This window comes from Staurois parvus, unplaced genomic scaffold (assembly GCF_062004578.1).
Source record: "Staurois parvus isolate SC_StPar_1 unplaced genomic scaffold, SC_StPar_1.0 ptg000282l, whole genome shotgun sequence".
In the NCBI taxonomy this organism is placed as follows: Eukaryota; Metazoa; Chordata; class Amphibia; order Anura; family Ranidae; genus Staurois; species Staurois parvus.
This window is the reverse complement of record NW_028318078.1, coordinates 8,470,460-8,490,581: the sequence shown is the minus strand read 5'-3', so window position 1 is coordinate 8,490,581 and position 20,122 is coordinate 8,470,460. Positions and strand designations below refer to the sequence as shown.

Below are 20,122 nucleotides of genomic sequence, written 5' to 3'. Positions count from 1 at the left end.
CTCTATACATTATGTTGTACACAGACCTGACCTAGGTGTTCATTTATTGGTTTTAATTAATTTCTTCTTTAAGGTAGGCTCAGGGTAACAAAAATATCCTTTTTGTGTGCATAAAAACATGGAAACAGTCAATTAAAAAAATTTTCCTTTGTCCTTAGATTATTTGTGTCTGTGAAACTGTCAGTTGTGTTGCAGTAATTAGAATTTTGTGAGTACAAGGACTGTGGTATATGTGTGCAGTGTATATTGCAGGTACAGGTTCTATTCAATACCACTTTAAGACCCTCCCACTGGCCATGCCTATTGTTCGCCACAGCATGCTAAGCGTGCAGCAGAACTAATTTTTCTGTTCTTTTTCCTGGGTACCCCAGGTCTTGCCAAATCTTAGTCTTGCTCACATTTTGTTATGCTGTTTTGACTTTTTTATTGCAAAGCCTGCAGATTACTTGTTATGAGTATTGTTAGTGTTTACATATTGTCTGTACTATTTAACAGCTTTCCGCCCACAATGTACTGCGGCGGGGTGGCAGCTACAGGCAAAGTGATGTACCCGTACATCGCTCTGGCTGTACTAACACAGGGGGGTGCTGCACGTGCAAGCAGCCAAGTAGCGCCCCCCCACCGCGTGAACGCCATCATGTGGTCACTATGTTATGAATCAATCTCATTCATAACAGCTCTGCTTCTCCTCCTAGTGAGCTGTGATTGTCCCACAGCTGTCACATGATAAATGGGGCCAATCACAGCACCCTGAACCATGTGACCAGTTCCAGCCAATCACAGATCACTATCTTGAGCTGTCAAAATCCTAACTCATTCATGACTGTTCATGAATGAGTTAGGTTCATGACGGCAAGCTTTGCCTTGCAGGAGAAATGATCTTTATTTCTCCTGCAAAGCAAAGTGTAAAAAAAAAAAGAAAAAAATCCCTGATCACTCCCCCCCCCCACACACACAATAGTACAATGTTACTATGGTAACATTGTACTATTCTGCTACAAGTATTAAAAAAAAAAGTTAAAAAATAAATATAATGAAAAATACCATATTGAGAATTTAAAAAAAAACTTTTTAATGGTTTTTTGTTTTTAACTACTTGCCAACCACTTACCCGCGGGCGAGCAGCAGCTCTTGGCAAAGCGATGTAATCTTGTGTCGCTTCCTGTTTTGGGGTGTGAACATGGCTGTGCCCCCCGCTGCCCCCCCCGATCGGTCCAGAGAGAGAAGAGAGAACACGACACCAAGTAAAAGCACTACATTTTACACACACACGTTAGATTAGAACATTTAACCCTTTGATCTCCCCTGTTAACCCTTTGATTGCCCCATCACCCAGCCAGTGCCATTAGTACAGTGTCAGTATATAACATTTTTCACTGATCACTGTATTCCTGCCACTAGCGACACCAGATAATATCAGGGTCAGTAAGTGCCCCACCCAGCCAGAGTCAGCTAGATTGCCTGCACAGTATCACACTGACGCTATAAGTCACTGATCACCGCCTTACTAGTATAGTGTTTGTACGGATGAATATAATGATCATGAACAGAACTATACCAGTGCCTGCTTAGCATAGTGTCCTCAAAAATGCACTGTTAGCAGGATCATTCCCATTCGCTGCCAGCGTTTAGCCCTTTTGCTATTTTTCATGAAAGATTTGTACCAGTTGATTGTGGGCCAAAGCAATTTATATGCACAACAAGTCATCACCGTCCACCCAAATTCAGCTCTTGACAGACAATTCGCATGGAACCCTAGCACGGTTTCTGAATTAAAAAATTTGGGGCCTAACCCTCAACATGGGCATTACAAAAAAGAATGAATTGCGATCAGATTGGTCCACAGACCCGATTCATCATAAGCCTGTGTTCTCTGCTGTTACATACAGTTGTGTTCAAAATAATAGCAGTGTGTTGAAAAAAGTGAATAAAGCTCAAAATCCTTCTAATGGCTTTTATTTCCAAACACACAAATGCATTGGGAACACTACACATTCTATTCCAAATCAAAACATGAAGAAAAATATATCAAATTTGTGTTGTTCCTCTAAAAAAATTAAGAAAAGTAAATATGAGACTGTTCAAAAAAATAGCAGTGTTTGTATTCTTCTTTTTTTTTTGTATTAACAATTTTTATTGGTTTTCATGTGAGTACAAACAGTATATTTTTAAAAAAGATAAGGAAAAAAAAAAAAAAAGCATATCAGAAAGGTACATCGATGGTAAAACTACATATGATCAGGACCAGTGGAATCATATAATAACAGTGCGAAAGTAATCAGGGTCTTACATTTTGGGCCGGCATAGAGGAAATGAAGGTATCCCACGGGAGCCAAATCATCTCAAACACAGCAAACGAACAATTATGTAATGCAGTCAAATATTCCATCTGTCTTACATCAACAATAAGTTTGTACAAAATCGGCAATGAAGGGGGAGTAGAAGATAACCAACACATAGGAATGCTTCTCCTGGCCGCGGTCAGAACATGTACAGCAAGTTTTCTAGCTGGTTTAGGTAGACCCGGGAATGGCAAGCCCAGCAAAAAATGCAGTGGGTCAAATGGGAGAGAGATATGCAACAACGATTGCAACAAGGAGCGGACCTCTTCCCAAAAAGGGGCAATGTAGCTGCATGTCCAAAAGATATGGTAGAGAGAACCAAGATCTCTACTACAGCGCCAGCAGGCAGGAGAAGCATTCGGATTATAAGCATGAAGAACTTCAGGTGTTTTGTACCATAACATCATGATCTTGTATATATTTTCCCTAAAAACCACACAGACAGAAGATCTAGATGCATTTTCCCAGATTTTCTTCCACGTTAATAAATCAATATCACGTTGTACAAATTGAGACCACCTACGCATGTAAAGGTGAGTGTCATTGGATAAAGGGGGGGCATCCATAAGGAGTTTATAAGTATTAGAGATAATACCCCTTTGGTGGGGACCCTGCATACATAAACGTTCGAAGGGAGTAGGCTTCCCCAGGATCAATGAGGGTGATAAGGTAGAAAAAAAATGGCGTATTTGAAGGTATATATATAGGTGATGAGGAGGTAGAGGAGCCTTTTTCTGAAGAACCGGGAATGAGTGTAACTTACGAGTCACCGGGTGTACCAAGTGACGCAATTGAAAAAGGTTAGCTACTACCCAAAGAGACATCCGGGACATGGCCATATTATCTGGAAGATTAGGGTTATAGAGGATATTTGTCAGTGGGGAGCAATCAGAGGCCAGTGTAAAATTAGCCTTACATTTCTGCCAAACAGTCAGTGAAAAATGCATGGGACCAAGGAATAGGTGGCGGAAGGAAGAGACATCCACTGCTGAGGTCGACCAAAGGAGGGAACATGGATGAGCTGGGGACAGTTGCAATGATTCGATCTCAGTCCATGTGTTGGGAGGATGGTGGGTGGACCATGACATGAGAAAACGAAGGTGAGTTGCATAGTAGTATGTTATTATATCCGGCGCCCCCAATCCCCCCCTAGAACGCGGGGAGAGCAGAACAGAACGTGCAATCCTGTGCCGCTTATTGTGCCAAATAAAATGTAGGAAAGATTTCTGAAGGGAGTGAAGTTTGGACATAGGAACGGGGACGGGGAGAGTTGCAAACAGGTATAAAAGTTTGGGTAACACGGTCATTTTTAAGACGTTGATGCGTCCGAGGAAAGAGATGGGCAAGGTATCCCAATGTTTCAGAGAGCGAGAAATTGCTATAAATAGTGGGGGGAATTTGGCTTCGTATATGGATTGGTAAGAGGAAGTAAGATTAGTACCTAAATATTTTAAAGAGTGGGTGCACCACCGGTAGGGAAAGGCTTGCTGAAGCGAGGTTAAAACAGAAGGTGGAACATGTATTGGGAGTGCCTCAGTTTTGGACGTGTTGACTTTGTAGCCTGATATAGCCCCAAATTGTTTCAGAGTCTCATGCAAAATCGGTAAGGAGGTGTGGGGGCTCGTAAGTGTGAGGAGGATGTCATCTGCAAATAACGATAACTTGTACTCATGGGAATGGGATTGTATCCCACGAATATCCGGATTCGACCTGATGGCGATGGCTAATGGTTCCAGACAAAGAATGAACAGCAAGGGAGAGAGTGGGCAACCCTGACGTGTGCCATTTGACATCTGAAAGGGAAGTGAAAGAAAAGAAGCTAATCTGACCTGCGAGAAGGGGGATGAATAAAGGGCCTTCAAGGCTGCTACAAATGGGCCTCTAAAACCAAATCTCTCCAAGACCATGAACATATAAGGCCAACTTAAACGGCCGAAAGCTTTTTGAGCATCTAAGCTCAATAACACAGCAGGGGTAGAGGATCGGTTAACCAAGTCAACCAGATCAATAGATCTCCTGGTATTATCTGCAGCATGTCTGGCAGGTACAAAGCCCACTTGGTCCCTATGTATGAGTATGGAAATAATTCCGGACAGTCGGTTGGCCAAAATTTTAGTGAAAATCTTATAATCGGAATTAAGTAGGGCAATGGGGCGGTAGTTGTCTACAATAGAGTGATCCTTATCGGGTTTAGGGATAACCGAGATATATGCACGGGAGAATTCAGTCTGGGGTGTGACCCCCTTGAAAAGATCTCGATAAAAAGAGAGGAGATGAGGTGCCAGAATACCAATAAAAGATTTATAATAGGAGTAGGGCAATCCATCCGGTCCCGGGGCTTTACGAGAAGGGAGATGTTTAATTGTGTCCAGTAATTCCTCTAGCGTAATGTCAGCATTAAGGGTGGCAATGTCTGAAGGTGATATTCTCGGAAGTGACAAAGGGTCAAAAAAATTATCAAACGATGACTGTGTGAGGGGCGGGTGAAGGTCTGGGGTCAAACAGTTATACAGTTTCCCATAGAATGAGCCAAAAAGGGTTGCCATATCCCGAGGGTCATAGGTAGGGCTTCCATTTGGCTGTATTAAAAGGTCAGGCATCGTAGAAGGGGACTGAGCTTTGAGTCGATTGACTAACATACGATGGGGTTTGTTGGAAAATTCATAAAATTTCTGCTTAACCCAGAGGAGGGATTGTGCAGTCTTACTGGAGTCGAGAACTTTAATTCGGTCCCGTAGAGATGTTACCCTCTGGAGCCCAGAAATGGACGGCTTGGCCAGTAACCGTCGTTCCGCAAAAGATAGCTGATGTATAAGAGAGGCCCTAGCACTCGCCAAGGACTTTTTTAAACGAGAACCCATAGAAATACAGAGTCCTCGAAAGACCGCCTTATGGGCCTCCCACAGAGTTGAGGAAGAGGCAACGGAGCCAACATTGTGTGTAAAGTAGGTATCAAGTCCCTGCGACAGTTCATCTCTAAAATGGTCTGTGGAAAGAAAGGTCTCATTAAGGCGCCAATGACATGGTTTGGGTATAACAGGAGGAAAAAAAAGGTTTAAAGTCAAAGAGGCATGGTCAGACCAAGTGATGGGGTTGATTTCAGAAGAAACCAGAAGTGAAAGCAGTGGGGCAGAGATGAAAAAATGATCTAGACGAGAGTAACTACGGTGAGGGGTGGAGTAGAAAGTGAATTGTTTATGAAGGGGGTGTTTAATCCGCCAGGCGTCAAAGAGACGATGCTCCCTTATCAGTCTACGAAAAGATTTTGAAGAGGAGCATTGCCGCCTCGAGGGGGTGGACTCAAAAAGAACCTTCCTGTCTTTATGAGGGGAAAAAATCAAATTAAAATCACCCCCAACAATCACCTGCGAAGTGGAAATGGAATCTAGGTCAGCGAGTGTTTGGAAAAGGAACTGCAATTGACCCGTATTTGGGGCGTATAAATTCAACAGAACAAGGGGGGTGTCACCAAGCATACATTCCAAAATAATAAAGCGACCCTGTTGGTCAACCTTGGAGGAAACAACCCGAAGGGAGCAGTGTGACCTAATCAAAATTGCCACCCCGGCCTTCCCGGAAGGATCAAAGGCCGAATAGGCTTGGGAAAAAAATCTTGAGGCAAAACGAAAGGAGCCAGATGATTTGAAATGGGTTTCTTGGACAAAAATAATGTCTGCTCCTGAGGATCGAAATTCCTTCAAAGCCATCCACCGTTTTTGAATGGAGTTGAGGCCCTTAACATTATACGACAGAAACCTCAAAGCCATTATGAAATAACAACAACTGAACTACATGTATTACCATGACAAATGAGTGAAATACCATTGATGTAGTAGAATAGAAAACAAAAAACATAAAACAAGCAAATAACACAAAAGAAAAGAATATACAGTGAAAAACAGGTATCCGCAAGGATATAAACTTGGGAACGTCAACTAAGTCCAAGTCGTCCAGGCCAATGGCTAGACAAGATCGGGGGTAGCACGACATCCGACACAACCGGGAGGTCGTCAAACCCGGCCAGGAGAAACAGAAGCAAAAAATGCACCCAACAAGGGTTTGGCCGGCCAAAATGACAAAAATTTCATACATGGTATAAAAACCATGTATGAAACAGGAGAGAGAGAACAGCACCAGATTAGCCACAGAAGGACACCCCTGAGAATCATCAGGCAGGTGGATCACTTGATCGAGAAGAACGCGGACGTTGCGGGGTGCGTGAGAGTCTCTTCCGACCTCCGCGGACTGGTGTCCAGATCTTGTTGGGGGTGGCGGAAGGACGGGATGGGGTAGGCGGCAAAGAGGACACATCATCCGATAAAGGTGGAAGTCCCAACTGTTTTAGGAAAGAGTCCGCTTCATGAAGATCCCGGAGAACAACTTGAGTATTGTCCCTAGAAACGACCAGCTTGAAGGGAAACCCCCAACGATACAGGACACGATGTTGCTGAAGGTGTGTGGTGATCGGCTTCAGAGCACGCCGTTTGGCAAGAGTAATCGGAGAAAGATCGCAGAAGAGTTGGAGTCTGTCACCTTTAAATTCCAAAGAGGATTTGTGGCGAACCGATGATAGTAAGGCTTCTTTGCTTTGAAAGTAGTGGAAACGGACTATAACGTCGCGTGGCCTGGAGCCCTCAACAGGTTTAGGGCCCAGAGAGCGATGAGCCCTGTCCATTCGCCAGTCTGCCTCTGGGATCATGGGAGAAGTTGCGATGAAGAAGGACAGTAGGTGGCGGTGTAGTTGTGCATCAGCAATAGATTCGGCCATACCGCGAATACGGATATTTTGGCGCCGTTCCCTGTTTTCCAGGTCTTCTTGTTGGAGCTGCATTTGGGACATGGAGTGTTTCAGATATGCGTTATCTTCCTCCAAGACATGAACGTATTGCACCAAATCATCAAACTTGTTTTCCAGTTTATCCGTGCGGTCTCCAATCTGGGCTATTTCCCCTCTGAGATCTATAGCCAATTTACCAACTTCAGCGGTTATGGAGGCGGTGATATTACGTAAAAAGATTTGCAACTTATCGTCCAACGCAGAAATTGTAAGCGTAGAGGACAATATAGCCTGCTGAGGGTTTTGGCTAGGGGGAGGAAGATACCCTGGTGTAGGGTGGTCCATAACCCCTCCTGCTGTGGCTTGGGAATCAGAATCCTCCCTTTGGGGATGGATCAGAGCAGAGGCTGTCAGCTGCTCTGTTATAATGCAGGGTGCAGTACCCTCCGCGGCCACCGGGGGTCCGGGAGCCTCCATTTGTGGATGGATCAGAGCAGAGGCTGTCAGCTGCTCTGTTAGAGTGCAGGGTGCAGTACCCTCCGCGGCCACTGGGGGTCCGGGATCGTTCCTCGGACTCCTGACACTACTTGAGGCCGGGGATTGCGGCCTAGTCAAAAATCGTCGGAGCGGCGAGGGCCGCGGATCCTGCGGCTGCGGGGAGGGGGGCTTCCAGCGCCCTATCTTCCCCATGGAAGCCTCTCCCTTATGCTGGGCCGGGTGCTTGTACTGTGTGACTCACCCGTAGCAGAGAATATGCCGTGGAGCGGAGCGGGTGAGTCACTACTGGCCGGGGATGAGCGGAGCTCAGCAATCCGCGTCCGACATCATCCCTGGTCGCGCATGCGCCCCCGTTTGTATTCTTCTTTACAAACTCAAACATTCACTATATAAACTGAAAAATGTTTGAAGATTTTGCTTTCCTTTGAATCACTTAATGAATATTTGGTTGTATAAGCACTGTTTCTGAGAACTGCTGTACATCTGTGTTGCATGGAGTCAACCAACTTCTGGCACCTGTGAACAGGTATTCCAGCCCAGGATGATTGGACTACATTTCACAGTTCTTCTCTATTTCTTGGTTTTGCCTCAGAAACTGCATTTTTGATGTCACCCCACAAGTTTTCTATTGGATTAAGATCCGCTCCATAACGTCAATCTTGTTGGTCTGGAACCAAGATGTTGCACGTTTACTGGTGTGTTTGGGGTCGTTGTCTTGTTGGAACACCCATTTCAAGGGCATTTCCTCTTCAGCATAAGGCAGCATGACCTCTTCAAGTATTCTGATGTATTCAAACTGATCCATGATCCCTGGTATGCGATAAATAGGCCCAACACCGTAGTATGAGAAACATCCCCATATCACGATGCTTGCGCAACCATGCTTCACTGTCTTCACAGTGTACTGTGGCTTGAATTCAGTGTTTGGGGGTCGTCTGACAAACTGTCTCCGGCCACTAGACCCAAAAAGAACAATCTTACTTTCATCAGCCCACAAAATGTTGCGCCATTTCTCTTTAGGCCAGTCAATGTGCTCTTTGGCAAATTGTAACCTCTTCAGCACGTCTTTTTTTCAACAGTGGGACTTTACGGGGGCTTCTTGCAGATAGCTTGGCTTCACATAGGCGTCTTCTAATTGTAACAGTACTCACAGGTAACTTTAGACCTTCTTTGATCTTCCTGGAGCTGATTGTTGGCTGAGTCCTTGCCTATTGACTATTCTTCTATCCATTCGAATGGTAGTTTTTCACTTTCTTCCACGTCTTTCAGGTTTTGGTTGCCATTTTAAAGAATTTGCGATCATTTTAGCTGAGCAGCCTATCATTTTCTGCACTTCTTTATATGTTTTCCGCTCTCCAGTCAACTTTTTAATCAAGGTACGACCCATTTTCCTCAGAATTTCAGAGAGAAATGCACTGTAACCAGCATGTACAACATTTGCTGACTTCCTTCCTTAAATAAGGGCAATAATTGCTACCTGTTTTTCAAAGAATGAATGACCTCACCAATAAAACTCCACACTGCTATTATTTTGAACATGCCCCTTTCAATTATTTATTCAATTACACAGAATCAGCAGCATGCATGTCATGACTGTTGGGTCTGTTGGATTTCTATTACTCTACTACACCTGCTAGTAAACTATTTGCCATGTAGAAATATCAGTTCTACCAAAAACAGTGATTGATCAGGTTAGTGATGTCTGACTGCTATTATTTTGAACACAACTGTATATGCCTAACATGAACCAGCAATGTACTGGTACGTCGCTGGACTTTGAGTGGTTATACCGGGATGATGCCTGCAGCTATAGGCATCATCCGGGTATCGTTTTTTTCAGCTGGCTGTCATCTTTCATGTAAAAGCAGTGGCCAATTAGCTGCTGAATTGTTTTTACAAGCAGCAGGAGGGTACATCCACCCCCCAGCCGCAGTTTTCTTGGGCTCTCCTGTTGCACAGGGGAATCCGAGAATGCATCCAGCAGATCCACTGATTGACCATAGAGCTGATCAGATACCAGAATGGCTCCAATCATCTCTATAGTCTAAGACAGGGGTCCTCAAACTTTTTAAACGGGGCCAGTTCACTGTCCCTCAGACCGTTGGAGGGCCGGACTATAGTTTAAAAAAAAAACTATGAACAAATTCCTATGCACACTGCACATATCTTATTTTGAAGTGAAACAACAAAACGGGAACAAATACAATATTTAAAATTAAGAACAAGTAAAGTTTAATCAACAAACTTATTAGTATTTCAATGGGAACTATGGGCCTGCTTTTGGCTAATGAGATGGTCAATGTCCGGTTCCATATTTGTCACTGCTAGTCTTAACAAGTGATGCAAGTGTGCATCAGTTAGTCTAGATCTGGTTGGAGATTTCAGATGTTTCATTCGGGAACTCCACTTTTAGCCCAGGCTCACACTGGTGCGGTGAGGGAACCAGCACGATAACAGAGCAGGTTCCTGCACCACACTTCCGGATCACACTGCCCTGTGCGAACTGCTGCGGGTGTCATTAAAAAGTTAATGACACCCGCAGTTTTGTTCACAGATCGCAGTGCGATCTGTGAACTCGCACAGGAATCGGATCGCATGGGTGAGAAGACCCATGTGATCCGATTTCACTGCAGGAAAAAAAGGCACGTGCGCCTTTTTTCTTCCGAATCTAATGCAAGTTCAGCCATACAAGCATATGGCTGAACTCGCACTGCTCAGAGATCGCATGTGATTCGCACCTGCGGTGCGGGTGGGAATTACATGTGATCTCTGAGATCGCAACAGTGTGAACCGGGGCGTACACAGCACATGAGATACAACATCATACAACTGAATAGCAATCAGAATATAAATGCACTTACTATCAATTAAATTGGGTTTCCTTCTCCTCGGCTGTTTGTTACTGCCCAACGCGGGAGAAATGCAGGCAGCCCCTCCAGAGATCACTCTGTTACCACCCATCTATCATTTACTCAGAAGTGCCGACGCCGCACCGGCCGGATATACATCCCCAGCACACAGGAATATCACTGGGGGTGGAGCCGAGGTGGAGCCAAGGGGCAGGTGAGGGAGCTGAGGGAGGGAGAGACAGAGCCAGTCAAGCGTGGCAGTGCTGGTGGAATGAAAGAGAAAGTGAAAGTACGCAGGAGATGCCACCGTCAAAGTGAAAGTACGCAGGGGGATGCCGCCGTGGATCACAAATATTACAAAACACCCGGGCCGGATAAATGTCCTCGGCGGGCCGCATGTGGCCTGCGGGCCGTAGTTTGAGGACCCCAGGTCTAAGAAGTCGGAAGCTACGAACATTTCATCACTTCAGTTTCGCAGGATATAAACAGCTCCATTTGAAATTTGAGAACGCATCTGATCACACCGATTTTGGTGAGATCAGATGATGTAAGGGCAGAGGAGATATTTATTTATTTCAGGTACTTATATAGCGCCGTCAATTTATGCAGCACTTTACACATATATATATTGTACATTCACATCAGTCCCTAACCCTCAAGGGGCGTACAATCTAAGGTCCCTAACTCACATTCATACATACACATACTAGGGCCAATTTAGACAGGATCCAATTAACCTACCAGCATGTCTTTTGAGTGTGGGAGAAAACCAGAGTGCCTGGAGGAAACCCACGCAGGCACAGGGAGAACATGCAAACTCCAGGCAGGTGGGGTCGTGGCTGGGATTCGAACCAATGACCCTAGTATTGCCATGCAGAAGTGCTAACCATTTAGCCACTGTGCTGCCCAATATCTAGAGTCTAATAGACCCCAGATTTCTCAAAAAAGAATACCTGTCAATGCCTATTGCAGTCAAAGGGGATATTTACATTCCCTGCGATAGCAATAAAAGTGTTTTTAAAAAAAAAGAGCAGAAAGGGACAGTGTAAAAATAATTAAAAAATAAAAATAATTAAAAAAAAAAAGCACCCTCGCCCCCCTGTGCGTGTGCACCTGTGTGCACAAGTGTTGACCCCGTGCCGGTATGTAAACAGCGGTTGCACCATGCATGTGAGGTATCGCCGCAAATGTCAGATCGAGGGCAATAATTCTAGCACTAGACCTCCTGTGTAAATATAAATGACCTGCAAAGGCTTTTAAAGCATCGCCTATTGATAATAAAAATGTATGTACTTTGTTGCCATTGCACAGGCATGTGCAATTTTAAATCATGTCATGTTTGGTATCTATTTACTCAGCGCAGTATCATTTTGTATACCTTATCAAACAGTTGGGCAATATATCATGTTTTTGTGCATTACAATTCTAAAAAGTGTATTTTTCCCAAAATATTTGCGTTTGAAAAATAGCGAGTGATGTAAAAAAATTTAAACACCCACCGTTGTATTCTCTAGGGCCTCTGCTTAAAAAAATTATATATAATGTTTGGGGGTTCAAAGTAATTTTCTAGCAAAAAAACTGTTTTTTCATGTGAACAAAAAGTGTCAGAAAAGGCTTGGTCCTCAAGAGTGGGTGATGTGGGGCATAAGCTTCTAATGTTGGCTCTGAAATGCCAGGATAGTAGAAGCAACCCCTCCAAATGACCACTTTTTGGAAATTAGACACTCCAATGTATTTGCTAAGAGGCATGGTGAGTATTTTGCAGATCTCATTTGTTGCCACATGTTTTTGTAAAACGAAGAATGAAAACAAAAATGTATTTTTTATTTTCAAAACCCTGTGACAAAAATTATATCTGTAAAATACTCACCTTGCCTCTTATCAAATCCCTTGGGGTGTCTACTTTCCAAAAAGGGGTCATTTGGGGGGTGTTTGTATTATACTGGCATTTTAGAGCCTTTGAAACTGTGATAGGTAGTGGGGAAGTGATATGAGGAAATATGCCCTTTGAAAGCATGGAGGTGGTCATTGGCTTTTGGGGGCCTGTATGTAGCTAGGCTTTCAAAAAGCCTCTCACATGTGGTATCCCCATACTCGGGAGAAGTAGAATAATGTGTTTTGGGGTGTTATTCCATATATACCCATGGCATTCATGAGCAATATATCATTAAAGTGACAACTTTGTGTAAAAAAAAAAAAAAAAAATTGTCATTTTCAAAAACTTGGAAACGTGGAAAAAAATAAAATGTTCCATGGACTCAACATGCCTCACTGCAAAATCCTTGGAGTGTCTACTTTCCAAAAAATGGTCATTTGGGGGGGTTGTACCGCCCTGGCATTTTAGCACCTCAAGAACTGTGATAAGCAGTCAGAAAGTAAAAGCTACATAAATTCCAATATATATCCCATAGTTTGTAGACACTATAACTTTCACACAAATCAATTAATATACATGTATTGATATATTTTTTTTTTTACCAAAGACATATAGCAGAATACATTTTGGCCTAAATTTAGGACTAACTTTGAGTTTATTGGATATTTTCTATAACCAAAAAAATATTGTTTTTTTTTTTTAAATTTTTGGTCTTTTTTTGTTTATAGCGCAAAAAGTAAAAACTGAAGTGGTGATCAAATACCACCAAAAGAAAGCTCTATTTGAGTGAAAAAAAAGGATATAAATATAGTTTGGGTACAGCGTTGCACAACCAAGCAATTACCAGTTGAAATAGCACAGTGCCGAACAGCAAAAAATGGCCTGGTCATAAATGGGGGGTAAGTCCTCTGGAGGGCAAGTGGTTAAAGTCTACATACGCCTTTAGGAACATATTTTATGTCACACCCATATTTAAGGTGTAATATGTTGCTAAGCACCCCAAACCACTCACCTCATGATCAGCTTAGTCCTTTGACACTGCCTCCAGCTTTCTACCTGAAAAAGCTGATGGAAGTGTCTGCAGGAATCTGATATTGCACCTACCATCCGCTGATCTACTGAGCGCAGGTGCAATGCTTTGCAGGCTCCAGTGGGAAAAAAATAATAATAATTGCCCTTTTTTCCTGCAAAATATGTGCATTTACTATTATTTTCCTTAATGGTTAATTTAGCCATTACATATTGATTGTCTAAGTTTATAATAGGCGTTTCTGTCATAGTTTAGGTTGTCAGGAAAAAAATGGGCTCAGTCAGTCAATTTTTCATGCTTTGTCAGTACAAAAAAGTAATCAGAGGTTGACAACACTGGATTGGGAGTAAAGGGCCCCAGGATCAGTGAGAAGGGTCCCAGGCCCAGAAGGGGGTGTCAGTGGGACCACTCATGGTTTTTTGCCCGGGGCCCTGAAGGTTTTGGTTACACCTCTGATTTACATCTATCAAAAAGATTTTAGTTCAGGAAATAGATGTTGACTTTGGATGATGGAGCTGTCCTTCTGGGGTGGAAATGTAGATGAAAGCATTGCCATGAGAGGTACTGTTTTATCTGTGAGAAGTAATAAATACCTGAACATGTCTCACTTATACACAATTTAGCATGCAGTTTGGGCTTGGGGCCCTAAGGGCCCATTCACACTTTGCCATTCTGGTGAGTTGCATTATTGCATTCATATATCTATATTGTACCGCGCTCCAAACTATATAACTATAAGTGCTTTAAATAAATTATAAATAAATATTGTGTATCACCAATAATTCAATATTAATCTATAACCATGATGCTTGAATCCATAATTGCATAATATTTAAATCCATGATTAAAGTGAATCAAAAAATTAGTATGCATAAAAAACTGCGTGCATGGAAAACTCATAAAAGTGAAAAGATGAAGTGAAAATATAAAATGTAAAAAATAAAATAAAATAAATTGAGAGAAAAGTTATATAAGTGAATAATAGTTCAATTCATACAAGTTGAGATGGTAATGTAGTTCAATCTAATCTGCGTGGTAAGTCAGTGTTCATAACATGAACCTCTCTCTCCTTCCTCCTCTCCTTTCTCCTCAATACAGCCTTATTTCAATAGGGACTTTATCCTCTAGTTGCTTGGCTTATTCCTCCATAACCGATACATACAGAGAATGGAAAAAAAGAGGAAACATAGTGTCTTATCCTGGGTAACAAATGTTTAATGAGCCTCTGATCTCCCACTCACATGGTATCAGCAAAAGTAGCGCTTTGTGTAAATATATCCAAATTCTCCTGCAAACAGCCCAGCCGGTGTGTGTGTGTTCACTCGATATACTCGCCGTTCCTCTGTGGATGCGTGATGACGTCACCGGGGCGGTGATGTCATCACGCATCCACAGAGGAACGGCGAGTATATCGAGTGAACACACACACACCGGCTGGGCTGTTTGCAGGAGAATTTGGATATATTTACACAAAGCGCTACTTTTGCTGATACCATGTGAGTGGGAGATCAGAGGCTCATTAAACATTTGTTACCCAGGATAAGACACTATGTTTCCTCTTTTTTTCCATTCTCTGTATGTATCGGTTATGGAGGAATAAGCCAAGCAACTAGAGGATAAAGTCCCTATTGAAATAAGGCTGTATTGAGGAGAAAGGAGAGGAGGAAGGAGAGAGAGGTTCATGTTATGAACACTGACTTACCACGCAGATTAGATTGAACTACATTACCATCTCAACTTGTATGAATTGAACTATTATTCACTTATATAACTTTTCTCTCAATTTATTTTATTTTATTTTTTACATTTTATATTTTCACTTCATCTTTTCACTTTTATGAGTTTTCCATGCACGCAGTTTTTTATGCATACTAATTTTTTGATTCACTTTAATCATGGATTTAAATATTATGCAATTATGGATTCAAGCATCATGGTTATAGATTAATATTGAATTATTGGTGATACACAATATTTATTTATAATTTATTTAAAGCACTTATAGTTATATAGTTTGGAGCGCGGTACAATATAGATATATGAAATTAACATCCATACACCTGGAGAGGGTGTAATAAGTACCTAGCGATCTAAATATTTCAATTAAGCACGTTAATTAATTTAGTAGGGGTTCACTTTATTCAGTACTTAATATCATTTCTATACACCGAATTTATTGCTGTACAAGTAAGAAAACTTCTAGTGGCTCACAAGTATTTAATTAATTTGCATTATTGCATTAACACACATTCACATAAATGGACTGCCAGTTCACCAGAATGAACATAAAAACAGACATGCAACATTTGTGTCAGTGGAGAGGTGTAAATGGGTCCAAAAGGTGACTATAAGCGTGGGGAGGAGCCAGGTAGTGCCAGAGCAGAGGACCAGAAGTGCGGCAGTATATGCATAGTTTGTACCCCGTTTGATGTATTTTGCATTGCGAGTTTGTTGTTTTTAAATGTGAGTGGAATCTTGTTTTAATAAATTCAACTTTATATTAAATACTACACTGTCAGTACCCCTATGTGGCTTGGAGTTCACCCCGCAGAGAATCAGAGATCCAGTAGAAGTGAGGGCAAGAGAGCAGAGTCCAGGACCATTGAGAAGTCTTTATATCATCCCCAGAAAGCGGGAGAAGTGCTCTTTTGACATACTTAATCCACAGGTCATAACCTGAAGGTGAGGGTACATCTGTACTCATGTTTGAAGTGGAGCACATCAGTTTGAGTACCTTGAAGCACCAGGATTTTGGGATCACTCACCAGTACGAGGAGTGCAATTTGGAAGCATGATTTGCAAAATAAACTGTACAGCACTGGGACTCTAGGTTCATTCTATCCATAGGAAGAGTACACTGGGAAGCATTTTTTGCATTATAGACTGTACTGTCTGTGCACGAGGACTTTTACACTTTATGAGATTATAGACATGTGTGCATTTAAGCTGTGAGCTCCTATATATAATTTTTTACAAATGTTTATTCTGTTTATATTCTGACTATACACAGACACAGATATTTGATTACATGTTTAAAGCAGAACTCCTTGGAAAAACTTCTTTACATGTCCTTGTTGTTAATTTCCTACCTTCACTGAGTATGTCATCCATCTTTTGCTTCACTCAGTAGTTGCTTTGTAATAGCCTATTAATTTTCAAATCAAACCGTTAATTCTCTTTGGTTTCCTGTTTGTAAGACCAATAGCTGCTATGCCTCGTATTCCCCCAGCCACTGGTCTTGGCACATCCCTTCTATAGTTCTTTCTCCAGGAAGCAAAGATGTAATTCAACGCCACTTGCAGTGGTGGGAGGACCAAGACTCTCAGACACATTTGACATATACAGGGCTAATGTACCTACCCACATTTAATGTAATTCCTAGAGGTTGATGGGAACTGTAGTTTCCTTTTACTGCAGAGAGAGGAGAGGATATGGTGTAATCCCTTACTTGTACTTCCTGAAAATTCAGTTAGACTTTCCTCTTCAATGGCAAGGAATTTCACAAATCTATGAATTGTTTAGTGTAGGGTGGTGTACTAAAGGGGTATTGTTTTACCTATCCTGGAGTTCTTCTTTAAGTTATTTTATTTTATATTTGTGGTGCGGGGTATTGTTTTGCCTATCCTGGAGTACTTCTTTAAGTTTTTTTATTTTATATTTTTGGTGAACACACATTGTGGTGAGTTGCAGCAGCTGTAATTATTCACATACAATTTGTACATGGAAATAGTGGCAGTGCATACATTTTGATAGATTTATTTCTTTAAATAGTTTGTTTGGGCCAAGTTGAGCCCAACAATTTATTTACTGCACTAACAGGTGCGCTTGTTGGGCATACTGTATTAACTGTATTTAGCCTAAGGTACATAGAGTATACAGCTCTTTGTTCCAGCAGTGAGATGGGGAACTCCCATCCTACTCTCAGAACAAAATAGAGTTGGGCTGAGCGCTGCTCATCCATTCATGGGAAGCTTTGTATTCTGTGAATTAATTCAAAGTTTCCTTTGACTGGCTGAGTCGGATGTCATCTGCCTACCTTTCCACCTCAGCCAATTAGAAGAAGCTTTGTATTCAATCTTAGAATACAAAGCTTTCTGTGAATGGCTGAGCAGTGCACAGGCCAAGTCTATTTTTTTGTAGAAGTGGGATGGGAAGTTTCTGTCTCTCTGCTGGAACACAGTACTGTGTACTGTATGTAGCTGAGGCCACATACAGTTAATATCGCATGCCCAGTGAGTGCACCTGTTAGTACAATAAATAGTTTGTTTGAGCCAGCTTGGAGTTAGACTTTAATGCCTTTGCTAAATGAAGAATACCTAAATTGTTGCTGTTTGCCTCCTCTTACTATTTTTATTCTATTTAGACAAAGCAAGCTCTACTTAAAATCCTTAATGACACTGCAGAACATGATTCCTTCAATTTGATACTGTTTGACCACCAATTTACTGGGTGGAAAGATTCTATGACAAAAGCAACCCCAGAAAATGTGGAAGAAGCCAAAACGTTTGTCAATCAAATTTTTGCTTCAGGGGGTGAGTAATGCTATAAGCTATAACATAATTTTAAGATAAATTGTTTTGATTTACACATTTTATATGTATAATTGTAATAGCCAAGATGTTTAGATCTCTTACTTAAAGGAAAAGTTCAATATTTGACAAAATATAATAAATGCCCATTTCTTTACAGTTAAAAAATGTACATGTATTATTTTTTGTTGCAAGAGCCTGGTGCCATGCAGGTCTCCTGCAGACCTGTCAGTACATCTGCTTGCCCGTACATCCCGTACAAGTAGCAGATACACTGACAGGAAGAATCAATTAACTACGATGGCACTCCACAGCACCGTGGTAGTTAATTGAGAACTACAAGTCGACATCCGCAAAGGATATCGGTACTTATATTTCATTCATTCACAGAACTCTGAATGAATGATGTGGTTGTGTGACAACTTGTATGGGGAACCTCTCCCTGTACTGCTGTCACCAGGAGCGAAGGGGGGAAAGTGCAGCGGGCAGCGGCTGCACAATTGGGAACATGTTATATATTCCACCCTAAAAACGGGTGAAACATGTAACATGTTCCCAAACGTGAACCTATCCTTTAACATAACCTATTAACAATGTTTTTTTAACCTCAATTCAAGAAGCTGGGAATGCTGCTAAAAAATATTATATATACTGTATATATATATATATATATATATATACATATACATATCATTGGCCACTTTATTAGGTACATCTGTTCAATTGCTTGGTAACATAAACTGCTAATCAGCCAATCACATGGCAGCAACTCAATGCATTTAGGCATCTAGATGTGGTGAACCAACAATCAAAATGGAGAAGAAAGGGGATGTAAGTGACTTTGAACGTGGCATGTGGGCTGGTCTGAGTATTTAAAAAACTGCTGATCTACTGAGATTTTCACGTACAACCATCTCTAAGAAAATTGATACTCATCAGACCAGGCACCGTTTTTTTCAATCTTCTATTGTCCAATTTTGGTCAGCCTGTGTAAATTTTCACCTCCATTTCCTATTTTTAACACCTGGGACCTGGTGTGTCTTCTGCTGCTGTAGCACATCTGCTTCAAGGTTCGACATGCATTTATTTGAGGTACTGTTGCCTTTCTGTCATCTCAAACCAATATGACCATTCTCATCTGACCTCTGACATCAGCAAGGCATTTACGTCCACGCAACTGCCGCTCACTGGATATTTTCCCTTTTTCGGGCCATTCTTTGTAAACCATAGAGATGGTTGTGTGTGAAAGTAGATCAGCGGTTTTTTAAATACTAAGACCAGCCCCTCTGGCACCAACAACTATTCCACATTCAAAGACACTTAAATCCCCTTTCTTCCTCATTCTGATGCTCAGTTTGAACTTCACCAAATCCAGATTTCTAAATGCATTGAATTGAATTGCTGCCATGTGATTGGGTGATTAGCAGTTTGTGCTGCCAAGCAATTAAACAGGTGTACCTAATAAAGTATATATATATGCAGGAGTCAAAATTGCAGGTCCTGAGCTACTAGGCAGGACTTAAGAGATACCTGCCACCAGTTGCCCCACCCAACCCCTACCCTGACCCACCCTTAATTCCATTCCTAAACACGCACTCGTAAATTATCTCATGAAATAGTACTGTTAAATGTTTTATGCAGAATGAAGGGAAGGAAGGAAGAAAGGAAATGGAAGGAAGGGAGGGGTGGAAGGAAGGAAAGGAGAAAGGGAGGCAGGGGTGGAAGAAAGGGGTGGAAAGAAGGAAGGGAGTAAGGGAGGGAGAGAGGGGTGGATGGAAGGCAAGGAGGGAGGGAGGGAGGGTTGGAAGGAAGGGAAGGGTGGATGGAAGTGATGGAAATAAGGAAGGCAGGGAGGGAGGGAGGGGTGGAAGGGAGAGAGGAAAGAAGGGAGGGAGGGAGGGCTGGGTAGAAGGAAGGAAGGGAAGGGTGGGTGGAAGGAATGAAGGAAGAGGTGGAAGGAAGGAAGGGAGGGGTGGAATAAAGGGAGGGATGGAAGGAAGAAAGGAAGAAAGAAAAAGGGTTGAAGGGAGGGGTAGAAGAAAGGAAAGGAGGGGTGGAAGGAAGTGAGGGGTGGGTGGCAGGTAGAAAGGAAGGGAAGGGTGGGTGGAAGGAAGGAAGGAAGGGAGGGTGGAAGGAAGGATCTGAGGGAAGGGAGGAGTGGGTGGAAGGAAGGGAGGGGTTAAAGGAAGAAAGAGAGGGAGGGGTGGGTGGGTGGAAGGAA

General features: G+C 42.2%; 1 protein-coding gene across 1 annotated transcript in view; it reads left to right on the top strand.

Annotated features, from left to right (window-relative positions):
* Positions 1-20,122, top strand: part of LOC149458639 (inter-alpha-trypsin inhibitor heavy chain H3-like) — a 263,380-nt gene that overhangs the window by 110,705 nt on the left and 132,553 nt on the right. Inside the window, exon 9 of the mRNA XM_089681994.1 lies at positions 17,736-17,904. Within this exon, the coding sequence (XP_089538120.1) occupies positions 17,736-17,904 (169 nt within the window). The remainder of the gene's footprint in view (positions 1-17,735; positions 17,905-20,122) is intronic.